The sequence below is a fragment of the Gymnodraco acuticeps genome, unplaced genomic scaffold, assembly GCF_902827175.1.
Source record: "Gymnodraco acuticeps unplaced genomic scaffold, fGymAcu1.1, whole genome shotgun sequence".
In the NCBI taxonomy this organism is placed as follows: Eukaryota; Metazoa; Chordata; class Actinopteri; order Perciformes; family Bathydraconidae; genus Gymnodraco; species Gymnodraco acuticeps.
This window is the reverse complement of record NW_022990699.1, coordinates 2,443,763-2,458,818: the sequence shown is the minus strand read 5'-3', so window position 1 is coordinate 2,458,818 and position 15,056 is coordinate 2,443,763. Positions and strand designations below refer to the sequence as shown.

The 15,056-nt window shown below is 41.3% G+C and overlaps 1 protein-coding gene across 1 annotated transcript in view; it reads right to left on the bottom strand.

The window, feature by feature from the left end:
* Positions 1-15,056, bottom strand: part of LOC117555933 (short transient receptor potential channel 7-like) — a 66,289-nt gene that overhangs the window by 45,849 nt on the left and 5,384 nt on the right. The window contains exons 2-4 of the mRNA XM_034231014.1: positions 14,164-14,923; positions 6,972-7,154; positions 4,136-4,300 (exon numbers count right to left, since the gene is read on the bottom strand). Coding sequence (XP_034086905.1) covers positions 4,136-4,300; positions 6,972-7,154; positions 14,164-14,923 — 1,108 coding nt within the window. The remainder of the gene's footprint in view (positions 1-4,135; positions 4,301-6,971; positions 7,155-14,163; positions 14,924-15,056) is intronic.

The window sequence follows — 15,056 nt, the reverse complement described above, 5'->3', positions numbered from 1 at the left end:
AATCTATTGCTTCTGCCTGGCTCCAACAATTGGCGAATCCTGCTTCAGACTGAGGTTAGGACCGCCCACCTCATTAGCATACGGACACATAAATAAATACATGTATGTCGCGTAAATGTAGAAATAAATGAAAGATATATAATAACGTGTGTTCTGATTTATTTTCGACTTTTATTTATTTATTTATACATTGATGTATTTATTTCCATATTTATTTATGCATTTATTCTTTTATTTATGTATTTGTGTATTCATTTATGCATTTATTTATGCATTTATTCTTTTATTTATTTATTTGTGTATTCATTTCAACATTTATTTATTTTTGTATTTATTTCGTCATTTATTTATTCCTGTATTTATTTATTCCTGTATTTATTTATTTATTTACGTATTTATTTATTTATTCCTGTATTTCTTCATACATTTATTTATTTATACTTAAGTCATGTTCCGTCCTCCATATTTGGGAGCGTAGGGCAGAATTAGGAGGGAATTCCGTCTCGTAGCGTTTGTGCACTGTTTTGAAATGCCGCTCCTAAATGACGCGTCTTCGATAAAGCCACGCTCGCATTGCAGATGAGACAGATGGACTTTGAATTGGAATAGATACAAAAATAATCATCCTCCCGCTCGGAGTGAAAATTATATATTTTTGGGCTTTTTTGCTTCTGCCATAATTGTGATCTTTTGTGTGTGAGGACTGTCACTCCTGTTGCCACGGACAACGTCAGCGAACTAGTGCCCACTGCCCACCAGCCACGCCCCGACACATGGGGTCACGCCGGCCAATCACAAAGCTTTGATGCGTTCAAGTGCATTATTCTGGCACAGGAAGATTATGTTATAGGACATTAACGATAAAACAGAATATTGTTGTTCTATTTTTAGACACATCTCGCGATCGACTGGGAATCTATACCCACTGATATGAAATGCTATTATGTTTGAGGTTCTGAAAATACTTTGTTGTGGAGACCTTAAAAACATCATGAGCTGTAGGAGATGAGCAATTGATGAGATGAACAGAGACAAACTAGTGTCTGGGTTAGGAGGGCAAGCTACACACACAACTAAAACACATCCACTTCTTCTCTGCAAACTGCAATTAAGTATGTATCTATTTCATTATCAGTTCCTTTAAATATTTATTTTGGTCTCTGTTGTTTATCACATTATTAATAAACATGCCTAAATATTGATTCAAACCTTTTTCCTGCTGCGTCACAAAATAGCAGACTGTGACAGACTGTCTCATCGGTTTGTTTGTAAATGATTTGGACTGCATTCATTCAGCGCTTTTCCAGTCTTTGCGAACACTCATAGGGCTGTGACAGCATTCGCCTATTTATTCACACATGAATGCACACACATAAAAGCTGCCATACAAAGTGCCGCCAGGGGAACTCACATTCACATACTGCTGGCCATCGGCAGCCATCACTGGGGTTAAGTATATTGTCATGTTGACTGCAGGGCCTGGGGATCGAACCGTAGACCTTCTGATTGGTAGACAACCACTCTACCGCCTGAACTACACTTCATAATTAAATATACCAGGGTTTCCCACACATAGACTATACTTGGGCGGGCCGCCCAGGTATATTAACGGCCGCCCAAGTATATTTCGCGACCCATTTAGTTGTTTTTTTTTTTTTTTATAATTTTTTTTTTTTATATATATTTTTTTTATTCGTCCGTGACCACGACGCCATCTGCGATCGATTAACTTGTAGACAATGATCCCTCGCTCCCTTGCTCTGATCTCGCCTCCTTCTGGCCTGTTAAGTGGCCTGCCTCACACAGGGTGACTGGCTGTCCACATGATGCCAACATGGCCACTGTCATACAGATCATAAATCAAAGCCCTTGATTGGTCTGTGTGTGTCATTCAAGCTCGGGATAACCTCAGCTCAGGTGAGGTAAAGGACTCTCTGAGTGTTTAGATAGTTAACTTAGTCTAAGTTCTCAGTGGGTCTCAAACGGTGGTCACCATTTATGTAAACACATATTTCCATTTGAGAGGGTAGTGATTGGTCTAATGGAGAGTGAGGTGGGCTGAAGATCGGAAGGCTGTGAGTTCAAATCCCGCCAGGAACACCACCACTAGTGTGCCCTTGAGTAAGGCACTTAGCCCTTAGTTACTCCAGGGAGAATGTCCCTGTAATCGGTCATTATAAGTCGCTTTGGATAAAAGCGTCAGCTAAATGAAATGTAATGTGATTAGTAAAATATGCATGAATAAATAAATAAAAAGTTAACTAGGTGAAAAAAGGTAAGATACACTTTTAAAACTTGTTGAGAGAAAACTAGTCTTTGCTGCTGCCTCAAAGAGGAGCAGGGGGAGAGGATGGAGAGGGGGGAGAGGAGGGAGAGGAGGGGGAAGAGGGAGACAGGAGAGGCTGATTCAGGAGCACAGACACACTCACAACTATAAATGAACCAAAACTAAATTAATAAACAAGTTTCAGTGTTTTTTTCATATTGGAAATGGGATGTTGTTGGTTATGGCCTTGATTTTATGATTATTGAAATGTATACAGTTCTGTTTCATATAGGTGTTTCCATAGATCTAGTCTCTTTATTTTCCCCTCAAAATGCACCAGATTGATGCATTTAACTCCAAAATAAAAAATAAAATCTTACCGGGGGGGGCATGCCCCTGGACCCCCCTAGAGGATTTGAGGTCGACCCCCACTAAAAATCACATGGATAGGTTCCTAAATACATTAATAAATACATTTATTTTTTTAAATAGTAACCCATTTCCATATGTTCATGTGTGGGTAGTAGATTTAAACTATAGGGCTATCATTATGGACCCTGCCTGTACCTGTACCTGTTCGCTCTGCCATCGCGTGAAGGGTCTGCTAACAAGCGACCAACAGAAAGGTTAATGTTGTTGCACGTCACCTCAACCCCCCCCCGCTACCCACCACCCCCCAAAGTATATTTCAGATTTGTGGGAAACACTGGCAGTTAATGGACCAGCACCAGAGGCATTCCCATACACACAGGCGTTGGAGCTGTTCTTCATGAAATCCCAGAAGGATGAAGTGCTCTGACAAACAGTGCCATCTTTGCGCAAAATGATTATACCGAAATGAAAAGTCAATAAATAATGTTGTTAAAACTTTTTTTTTTTGTCGCGCACCCCCCCCCCCCCCTTGCCACCACCCGCCCAAGTATATTTAATATCTGTGGGAAACACTGTATACCCATACTCACATGTGCACAAATTAACATACACAGGTGTATTCATGATCAGAAGTAGTTTGTGTTGCTCTCCATCATCTCTTACACTTGACACCAGCTGCTCTCACTCTCTTAGTCCACAAAATGATTAATTCATCAGTCACACTAGAGAGGAACCACTCTAAAATCCTCAATACTACTGACTCTACCACACACACACACACACACACACACACACACACACACACACACACACACACACACACACACACACACACACACACACACACACACACACACACACACACACACCACACACACACACACACACACACACACACACACACTACTTGATGATGAGGTAAAGGATTATCCAGGTTAATGAGCAGATTTGCATAGCAGCTTGCTGAGCGCCTGTCTGTGTGTCACTTTACAGATTATAATATTCTTGATGGGGTATTAACAACATGTAATAGAGGGTCTTATGATCCTAGAATCAAATAGTGATTTAACAGTTCCTTTAAAATTCATATAACAGTAATGTCTTTTGCCCCGATAGAAATTGGATTGCCATTTATTATGTCTATTCTCATGGTCCACAGAGAGATAATCCCGATAACTTTAGTGAAGAGTCTTTTTGACATGTAAACACATATATTCACAGTAAAGAAGAGTGAATACAGTAAAAAGCAACAGTTTTTGGAGAGCTGTTTGTGCAGTTTTATATTATTTATTTATTTCAACTATTGTGACTTAGGTGAATCCGAAATAAATTAAACTCTGAGAAGGGAGCAAGCCACAGAAGTAGCTTGAGTCAATTTCAATAGGCTGAAATCCATTTTTGCTAGTTAGTTGCACTGGTAGGACAAAGAGCTGGAGATCAGGGGACAGGGGGGACTCTGTGTCGTTTGCTTGTTTGTGAGTGCATGCGTGTTCATACCTTGCTGCATGGCATTATCCAGTAGGCAACAGCCAGAAAGGGCAGACCTGCAGCGACCCCCAGCACCGTCCAGGTCTTCACACACACAGACTGCTGCCTCAGATCGGGCAGGTTCTCGTACCAGATAGTCAGCAGCTGCTGTTGGCAGTTGGGATGGGCCACAAACTGGAAGGAGAGACGGACAATAAGTACAAATCAATGTCGAAAGCAAAGATGAGATGGGGACAGAGGGGAGGAAATGTGAGAGAGGAGAAAGTAAGAAGGGGGGAGAGGAGAGCAATTAGCAGGAAGCCATACAAATGAGCTTTCCTATCTTCGTAAAACATGCAGGAAGGTTTTAGTTGGTTTAACTGATCTATTGAGGGTTCTGCTTACAGCAGCAGCACATTGTGCATGTGCAACAGATACACTGAAATAGTCTAGCAGTGTAACCAGGATATGGCTTATATGACAGACTGACTGCAGTATGGGGGTTCAATATTTAGCAAGAGATATCCCTGCAGATAGTTAGAGGTTAATATATGACTTTTGATTTAATAAAGACTTATTACATTGTGGTGTTGTTCTTTTATTAAGTATTGAAAACAATTGCAATACTTCTTCCACTACAGTTTTATACCCATGACACAACAAGAAATGACGTGTGATTGTTTCATAGTGGAACGAACATGGTGGTGCCGTAATTTGTTGGTTTTTAACATCTGTAAATCCATGTACATTTCTTTCCCTGTTATACCATAGACTAGAATTGAATTGTCTTTCAAATAAAATGTAACCGATGTTGAAGTAGGTGTTATGGTATGCCTGTGTTTTTCTTCCACGTGTTGTTTTATGGTCCATGTACATCTTTTGGACAATATTTTCACTTATATTGTCCCACTCCAGCATTCTGTTAATGCCAAAAAGCAGAAGATTGGTTTTATTTATTCTATTTCTGTACAGTATTAAACATAAAGTACCATTGGTAAACCTGATTTCTTGTGCTTTTCAATATCATCAATGCAATGTGTGTAAATAAAAGTTGTGGTGCTCAAGATCAGCCTAAGTAGCACAGTGTGCAAAATGCTTTTCAATTTAGAGCGTACACTGTGTATCCATTGGAATACATATATTATTCCAAACACTTTTGTATTCACAGGTGCCACTTGTCTTCATTCAGAATGAGAAAAGGTCAACGAGCAGGTTGTGAAATCAATTTAAAATACAGTATGCAAAAAGAAAAAAGGCAGCAAATAAGAAGCAGCAAGTGTTTACATTCATTACTCAGGAGTATTCGCTTCAATAAATAAGGGTTGGTCCGTTCTTGTTGCTGACATAACTCCAAGAAAGGAAGTGATAAATGAAAACTGATCTCTTGGGGAGGAAAGGATGGATGTTTTTCTTCCAGCTGCAGGAAGGATGTGGACAACAGGGCAATCGATGCTCAGTAGGAGGTCAACTAGTCGAGCAATCAAACAGTGTTTGTGTATCGTTTTTTTGTGTAAGATGTGAGCAACAGATTAAATCGGCTCAACTCTGCTCTACCTTGATTTACACTAGCCTCTTTGTTTTCTCCCACCATCAATCCTTCTCACCCCTTCACCATCAGCCCTGGCTCATGTTCAGGGAGCTTTTATCTGAGATGACGTATGACATCCATCTGCTCCCGTACGGCGATCGAAACACGCACAAGTCTAATTTGTGTGTGTGTGCACTCAATCATTTCTACATTCAGAGGGAAACCACACACAGCCATAAAACTCCCCCATGCACACTAAATTGTATTTAACATAGTTTCCCACTGGGGTCCGCCGGTGACCAGTCTATCAATTCATGACCCCTTCAATTAACCCTGCCTGCATCCGGTCACATGCACTACACAGCCAGGCTTCACCTGGTTGCCATGGCAATCCATCCCTCCCGGCCTCCTGTGTAATTAGCCACCTGAGTAATGGTCACGCTCTCTTGTACAGGATAAACACACAGCTCCAACTCACTGTGTGTGTGTGTGTGTGTGTGTGTGTGTGTGTGTGTGTGTGTGTGTGTGTGTGTGTGTGTGTGTGTGTGTGTGTGTGTGTGTGTGTGTGTGTGTGTGGTGGAGAGAAATGGGGAAACGACATTCTGTTTGACATTTTAGTAAGCACACCTCTGCTCAGCAGGGATAAGCTCTTTGAAATAGGGGCCCTCTGAGGCCACATGCACGCAAAAACAAAACCATACTGTACATGCAACAACACAGACACACAAGAAAAGTAAAGGTTATTTTGAAAACACTGTCACGACTTGCCGTGGGGAGTACTACTCAACTTCTGAAAAAAGTCGTATAATATCCTGTGGCTTTAGAAGAGCTTGCAAACGTCTGAAAGAATAACCCATGATGATATCATATTGATTTCATCATGGGTTATCTTGGCTTGCCTGAGCTTAAAGATATATGTATACATTTATAACAGGCGGCCTACAGTAGGTCACAATATTGGAGCATGGAGTTTGAAAGGGCATTTATCAGCCACTCAGAGTTCCTCAAGAGGCATTATCAAGCTGCATTATGGGAAAAAAGGATCAAGTGGTTGGTGCTTGACTTCTTTTGAGACCAAGGGCCCTATCTTACATCAAGCCCAGTGTTAGGGTGAGGTTTAGAAGCAATGACTCCTTTTAACTGTCACATTGCTAATGTCAGACTAACGCAGTTGATACTAACAGTGGGTTGTTAATCGTCCTAGAGGAATAGATTCTTGAATTTTTTTATAAATGTTTTCTGGTTTAATAGTATCTGAAGAAAAACGAAAACAAAACTACCACTGGACTTTACATACAGTAGATAGTTGATTTATCGTTTTTTTTTTTGTCATCTTACCTTCTTGACTTCGTACTTGATGGCCAATATGACGCGGCTGAGGCATGGTCGGTTGTAGGCGCTGGGGGGGCACACGTCCACGTCGCCGTTCAGTATGGCTTCCACCTCCTCCGTGTTCCGACAAAGATCCAACACACCCACCACAAAGTCCTTACACTGCATCGACAACTTACGGTAGTCGTTCTGTCAGAAAGAGAGCACAGAGGGAATGAGAAACTTGACTTGAGTTTGACTTCGAGTTAATTATTCAAACAATGTGTTTTGCAGAATTCTTTGAACATGGGAGGAAAGCTTTATACTAATATGAGTAAGCGTTCAACTGCCTCTTCTGTTTTGTCTTTTTTAACTGTCCTCGTTTGCTCTTGATATCCTACATTATTTTTGACATGTTCCTTGCACCTCAGATGTTCTAACATGAAGCTTTAATCAAACTTTTAACGAAACACTGTGTGTCATGCTGTCATGTCCTTTTTAAATCTAAAATGTCTTGCCAGCTGTGCTGTGTATGCCTCCTCACCTGTACGTGCTTCTTTATTAATAGCTTGAGAAATGTCAACTTCATAGGCATTTATTCATTCATTAGAAATTATGATATGTTTTGAGTGTGAAAGGTTGATACTATTATTTTGTTCATGACTTTTCATCTTAAATAAATAAGCTTCACTTTGCAAATATTGTCAGTGTATTTTTTACCTTTATAATTGTAGTTTTCCTATGAAGAGGGTACACTTGACCTGCTTTATCTTAGTCGTCAGGCAAATTATTAAAAACAGATCAAAAAGCGTCATCCTCACAGTAATCTGACTTTGGAGAATAATTACATCTATGTTACATTCCCAAATGCAAACATCACCAGAAACGCCACTGGTTCAACAGAAGAGACTTACACCCCACAAAAGAGCTGAATAAAGGGAGACACTTTGCTTTTGTTATGCTCACTTTAAATTATCATTAAGAACATTCCCACCAAACTTGATTTCTGCACTGCTCATAAAAATAAATCATTGTTAATGGATGAAACTTAAGTAAGATCCCAAATATTGCGTGATGAGCGCCAGAAATAGAAAAAAGTAAAAATATTAGTTGGGTTTGAGAGAGAAAACACCGAAGGAGAAGAAACACAGTGTGGACACAGGAGGCTAATCCAATTCAATGAACATACTTGTTTTCCTGGGGAAGCAACAAAGGAACTCTGTACATGTAGGTTCAGCAGAGTAATACATTGGCTACTGGTGTAGTCCTGTTGTGTCTCTTTAAACGTATGAAGCCAAAAACATTGACAAATTGTTGAATATCCCAACTATGTTAACTCTATATTCTGAAGTGAATGCATTAGTGTTATGAGTATGTGGCTTTACTCTTTGATTTTGATGTCTGCCTGCAAGGCCTGTACTTAACTGGAACACATTTTCTCAAGGTCTTTTCATTAGTTGAATGGAAAAATATCACATTTGTATCTTATTTGAAACCTTTTGCTGACATTCCTGATGGGTTGAAACTAATACGAAAGCCACACATTGCATAAGTCATGAAGAAGATGTGAATTTTTGAGAATTACGAACAAATCCAGAAAGGCACTTCAACACAATTACATTACAATTACATTGCATTTAGCTGACGCTTTTATCCAAAGCGACTTACAATAAGTGCGTTCGACCAACAAAATACAAAGTTGAAGAAAACAGAATCATATAAGTACATCAGGCTTCATAGAGCAAAAACATTTCAAGTGCTACTCAACTGGCTTTAGATAAGCCAGCCCTTTATTAGTATATAAGTGCTTTGTTAATAGTTCTATCGCTCGAAGTGGAGTCGAAAGAGATGAGTTTTCAGTCTGCGCCGGAAGGTGTGTAAGCTATCTGCTGTCCTGATGTCAATGGGGAGCTCATTCCACCATTTTGGAGCCAGGATAGCAAACCCATGTGTTTTTGCTGATGGGAACTTGGGTCCCCTTCGCAGCGAGGGTGCAGCGAGCCGTTTGGTTAATGCAGAGCGGAGTAAACGTGCTGGGGTTTACGGTTTAACCATGTCCTGGATGTAGGAAGGGCCAGATCCATTCGCAGCATGGTAAGCAAGTACCAGTGTCTTGAAGTGGATTCTAGCAGTTAACGGAAGCCAGTGAAGGCAGCGGAGGAGCGGCGTGGTGTGGGAGAATTTAGGAAGGTTGAAGACCAGGCGAGCTGCTGCATTCTGGATGAGCTGCAGAGGTCGGATGGCACATGCAGGTAGACCAGCCAGGAGGGAGTTGCAGTAGTCTAGGCGTGAGATGACGAGAGCCTGGACCAGAACCTGCGTCGCTTTCTGAGTCAGCTGGGGACGCATCCTCCTGATGTTGTAAAGCGTGTATCTGCAGCAGCGGGTTGTAGCAGCGATGTTTGCAGTGAAGGACAGGTTGTTATCTAGGGTCACACCCAGATTCCTTGCAGTCTGAGTCGGGGAAACAACAGAGGTGCCAATGTTGATTGTTAGGTCAAGAGTGGGACAATCTTTTCCCGGAAGGAAAAGCAGTTTAGTCTTGTCAAGGTTGAGCTTGAGGTGATGATCAGACATCCACTGAGAGATGTCAGCTAGACAAGCAGAGATGCGTGCGACGACCTGGGTCTCTGAGCGGGGAAAGGACAGAATTAATTGGGTGTCATCAGCGTAGCAGTGGTATGAAAAACCATGCGGGCTAATGACTGATCCGAGCGAGTTTGTGTACAAGGAGAAGAGGAGGGGACCAAGAACAGAGCCCTGAGGGACCCCTGTAGTTAATTGACAAGGGTCGGACTCGGACCCTCTCCAAGTAACCCTGTAGGTGCGGTCTTTGAGGTATGAGGTGAGGAGGGAAAGTGCAGAGCCTGAAACTCCAAGTTCTTGGAGAGTGCGAAGGAGGATCTGATGATTCACCGTGTCGAATGCAGCAGACAGGTCCAAAAGGATGATGACCCTTGTGCACACAGGATAATAACTCTTAGAAAGCAGATACAAGATAATATATTAAAGGCCTCTCTTTACTTCCTCTTCCGAGGCCTCTCTTTACTTCCTCTTCCGAGTGTTGGAAATGGCTTATGGTGCCAATTATCAAACACCAAAATGCAATTTGACTCTTACTTACGGAAGCCTAGTATTCGGCTAAAACTCTGCTCACTTCGCTAACATTTCTGTCCAGCCTTTTCATCCTATCTTCTCCTTTCCTTCCAGTTTTCAACCCTTTGTTCTCTGTCTTCCCATGTCTCACCCTCCTTTCTCACACTGTCGCCCCTTTCCCTTCTGGCTTGTTCTGTTTGAACATTTGGCCGAGGAGGTAAGCAGTCAGCGGACCGATGCTTCTGGCAGGCTTTTAGTCCCTAGGGAGTGATTCTCATTGTGCATTCACAGCTGTGTTTGTTCTGTGTTCAATCACAATACAATATGTTAATAATGCCTGCTTTCATACCTTCTTTTACACAAGGTCTTCCCAGTAAAATCATCAATTCAGCAATATTTTACACAGTGGGAAATTACAATTTTACACCTGCCTTTGTTAGAGAAAGTGTGAAAGCAGGTATGATACAAATATGTATGTAAGTATGTTCTGTAGTTGGGTGTGCCTACTGAACATGAACATGATTTGCATTCCTCCAGTGTTTGACCCTATAGGTAAGGTAGTTCCGGTATGACTTGGAGAGTATCCGTCTTGCATTTTAAATGGTTTAATCCGATTTGTGAAGTCACAGTGCGTTCTAACTTCTTACTCTAATACCTGTGATGCAAGTTATACATTTTAAGATCTAGCCATTCAGGCTTGGATTTATCATATGTAAAAAAGTCTGAACAGCATGTTAGATAAGGTTGTTGAAAAGGCTTGTCGCTATCTGCAAATTAAAAATTAAAATCCTGGTATCAAGCAAAGATAGCAACTAGCAAGCATCTATTGGCCCGTCGGGAACATGAAGGAGAAGGTGGCATTTGGTGTTTGACCTTTTGGATGATAAGCGGGAAAAATCAAGAACAAACTTGTGTCTGTTAACATTCAGGGAGAGGCACGCTTAAGGGTATGGGATGAACAAGAATGTTTTCTTAATCAATCATGACACCATAGCATAAGACATCAGAGGACACACATCAAGAACACCCGTCACACACATGCAGTTGATGTGAAAATCCAATCACAATTCAGGTGATTTGGTTTGTGCCTTGGAGGCTGAGATAAAGGAGAAGGAATGATGTTGCAAGATTGAAAATGGGGACAGAGCAGTGTGACGCAGTGTGAATGGTTACAGATCAGTGAACTGAGGGGGAAAGAGCCCAGCGTGTGACACTGAGGGAGGGAGTTGTATGATGAACTAATAAAACTGTGTTTAGCAGAAAAACGACAGTTCCTATTATTCAGCCACACAGTATGTAATACTAAACATATTAAATCAAACCATAAATTAAAACCATCACCTTCAAATGTAAGTATAGGAAAACCTAAATGTATCATGCGTTAAATATATTATCATTTAGGTTGCTCACTGCGCAGACAAAGCACATTAAATTAAAATTGAATTAAAAGCTTGTACTCCAGTGGACATTCTTGGTGACTGCTCATCTTCATTTAAACACAAGTAAACTATAATTGGTACAACATAAGGATAGAAAGATAAATGATCTTGTAAACTAAATGGATATATCTCTCTCTTCTTTTGTCCCAAATGCTCTTATGAGAAATGGATGGGCTGTCTTAGAAGGTAAGATGTTTTAAGATAAATGTGAGGCTGTTAGGGAGGTCTTGATAAGCCTTTAGCAGTCTCCACACAAGCAGCCAACGTGCATCACCAGCAGCTCGCTTATCTGTGCACACTGACAGCTTGCGTACGTGCGCCAGTGGTTTAAAAAGTGCAGTTTGAGGTATTTGGTTGCACTTCGCCTTCGTGTACATGTTTTATTTTCTGTAAGCACAATTTGATACATTGGCCAATACTCGATTCCTGCATTTCATGTGGTAAAATGGCAACAGATTTTTATTTGGGTGCCACTCCACATCTTAAAAAATTAAGATATTTTTATCCTATATTTAATTTTTTGAATAGGAGGATATTGATACTGATCTGTTGTTATCTCGGGGCACAACCCAAATTACTTTAGAATGTTTTTCAAGAAAATGTCAAATCTATAAAAACAAGAGAGATCATCAAACACAGAAAACAGTAATAAGGAAACAACAAGTGAACATTGGTGTAATTATTAATATAATGTGATTCTACGCCCTAGTTTTTAATCTCCATTTTAATTTCCCCTTGTGAAAAATAATTTTGCAATGCTATTGGCAAAAATGTCTTGTAATAAGAAGATGATGTGACGAGGGGCTAGGAGACGTATAAAGACAGAAGACAGGGGGTGATAATGAGATGTTAATGAGACGGGTGAGCTTCAACACAACGCTGGTCCCTCAGGTGAGCCCTTCTCATTAACTCGTCTGGAGACAGGGAACACAATGACAAGCAGAAAAGCCTGACAGGGAAATACAAAGGTGGGCAGAAAGACAGAGGAAAGGATGAGGAAGAGCGGACAGAAATGAACAGAGAGCGGAGAAAGAATGCAGCAACAGATGGGCCAACAACGGGACACAAATAAGCAACGGAAATTGTAATGTTATCAGACTTTTGTTATCTGATTGGTTTCATTTCATGATCATGCTTTCAATTTGAATGATCTCGGCTATAAATGTAATTCAATATATTATGAATGTGAGCCGAGCACTTCTGGCCACTCCAAGGTGAAACATCTGTAGTTTTATTGTTGATGCTTATTATAAAAAGAATCACATCACAAACAGTATATGCAATATAACAACTCTTAATAGAAACCAAAGGAAAATCATGAAACTAAATAAACTGCAATATTGAATATAGCAGTCAGGAGGTTGCATTAAATAACATCATGATAGTAGTATAGTATTTGGCCAAGGTAAACCATTACGTTGGAATGAGAATGCTGTTTAAATGTGATCTTGTAATATTTCCTTTTTGGCGAGAAACTTGAAAGAAATAGGGTTATTTCATAGAAATGTTGCTGATATCATTTAATATGAAGTGAAGTTCAACTAAGCTACATTTTATCTTGGTGAATCACTCTGTTGGTGAGGGTACTGGACAAGTGTACCAGCTGGCCCAGAGGAGGGAATCATCTTCCTCTTCACCTACAATTGCAACCAAAGCCTGCCCAAAGCTGTCTCACAGTGTAACGGAGCGTCCACACTACAGCTTCAAAAAAAGCTTGGAGCTGGGCGTGTCTGAAGCTTGGGGATTTTATTCGAGCAACGCGACCAACAACCAATCACATGAATCTCCCGCCCCCGACATACAAAGCAAAAAACCCCGGGGATTTTATGCGAGCAATATATATTTATATATAAACTCCCCAAACAGGCGAAAACCTACCAGTTTCACCCACTGTCTCTGCCACCTCCCTCCATGACTGGTTCTTCCGGTTTGTATCCCGGTAGGTGAAGAGGGTCTGGTCATACAAAACCGGGTGATTTGCTACGGCGATAATTAGTTTCTCCTCCATCTTTTTTTGAAATATAGAAATGAACGGCGGGATATCTCTCCCAGCTTAGACGCGGTTTGATTGGCTAGGGCTTGAGCTGTCAGATTTTCAGAAACGGGATTTGATTGGCCGGAGACGCCGGAGATGGACCGCTATGCTACCCACAATTCAGTTCGACGAAAAGCGAGGCAACGTGATGTCACCCCATTCAAAGTGAATGGGCAGACACGTTGGAAACCGTTTTTGAAGTGAGTGGCATGCTATACCCCCAGCCCGAGCCAATCAACCTGCTTCTCGACAGTTGCCAGCATATCTAAGTAGTTTAGATTAACACAAATGTAGATTTTTAGCTTCAGTTAGTGTGTGTGTGAAGTGTGAAGTGTGTGAAGGCCTGCAATAAGGAATGTCGTAAAGCCCTTAGATCTAACCACTCCAAAAACATTATTTACTTTTACACAAATTAACTATTTTTACACGCACGCACGCTATAGGTAAAAACATTGTCTGAGAAAGATTAAACAATCTCTATTCTGCGCTTTTCTGCCTGAACGTCATGAAAAAGTAAAGAAAAAATAGACAAAAGAGTGCAAAAAATGCAAACATAGATTTACATTATAGCTGTTTTATCATTCTATATTCTCTAAATGAAAAAGTAATAAATGGCTAAACAAAAACATTAAAATGAAATCCTCCTTACCTTGAACTCTGTCTCGATGTTGGCCAGCCTTGCCAGTTCGTTGCTGAGCTCCAGGGCAGTGAGCACAGGGTCTTCACTGCTGAGCGACAGGTACGCTGCACTGGCCAGGCCCTTATACGCATTCATCCTGGAGCGTGAGTGACTGAACGAGTCTATCTTCTGCTTCTCCTCGCATTCTAAACACTTACAGAAGTAGTCATGAGGCCTTTCTATGCGGGCCCCCTTCGTCAAAAGGATGTGGACGATCTCGTACTCCTGGCAGTGAGCAGCGAGGATGACGGGTGTGACGTCGTGTGAAAAACGCGTCCCATCCTCGTCATAAGCATAAAAGTCGTCATCACGCATCTCCTGCTCCACAGGACTCAGAGCAAGTCGGATACCTCCGCCAAAAGCAGGGTGGGCAAGAATAGCTTCAACAATTCGAACGTAACCTTTGGAGATAGCCAAAAGCAGGCCATCCCCAATTCGGGCCAAACCGTTCTTCTTCAGGAGCAGCTCAGTCACTTCTAGATGCTCATTGCCCACTGCGAGCTGCAAAGCATTCTGGCCCATGTAGTCGACACAATTGAAGTTAAGGGTTTTGGACTCTTCCAGCATTTTGCGGACCACAGGAATGTTTCCATATTCAGCAGCATCCAGAAAACGCTCCTCCTCTGCGGTGAGGGCCGAGCCTCGTTCATTGAACATGTAAGCCGGACCCCGCACGGCCTGGCGACGCCCCTTTTCTCTCAGAGTGGTGTGACGGCGATGCATGGCTTCCCTGGGGACAGTAAAGTAGAGAGCAAACAGTGAGGAGAATCAATCAGAACAATTATATAAAATGGAGGCAGGAAACAAAGGTTGAATCAGAGAAAGGATGATGAAGTGATGGAGGGTGACTGGAAGAAAAAGTT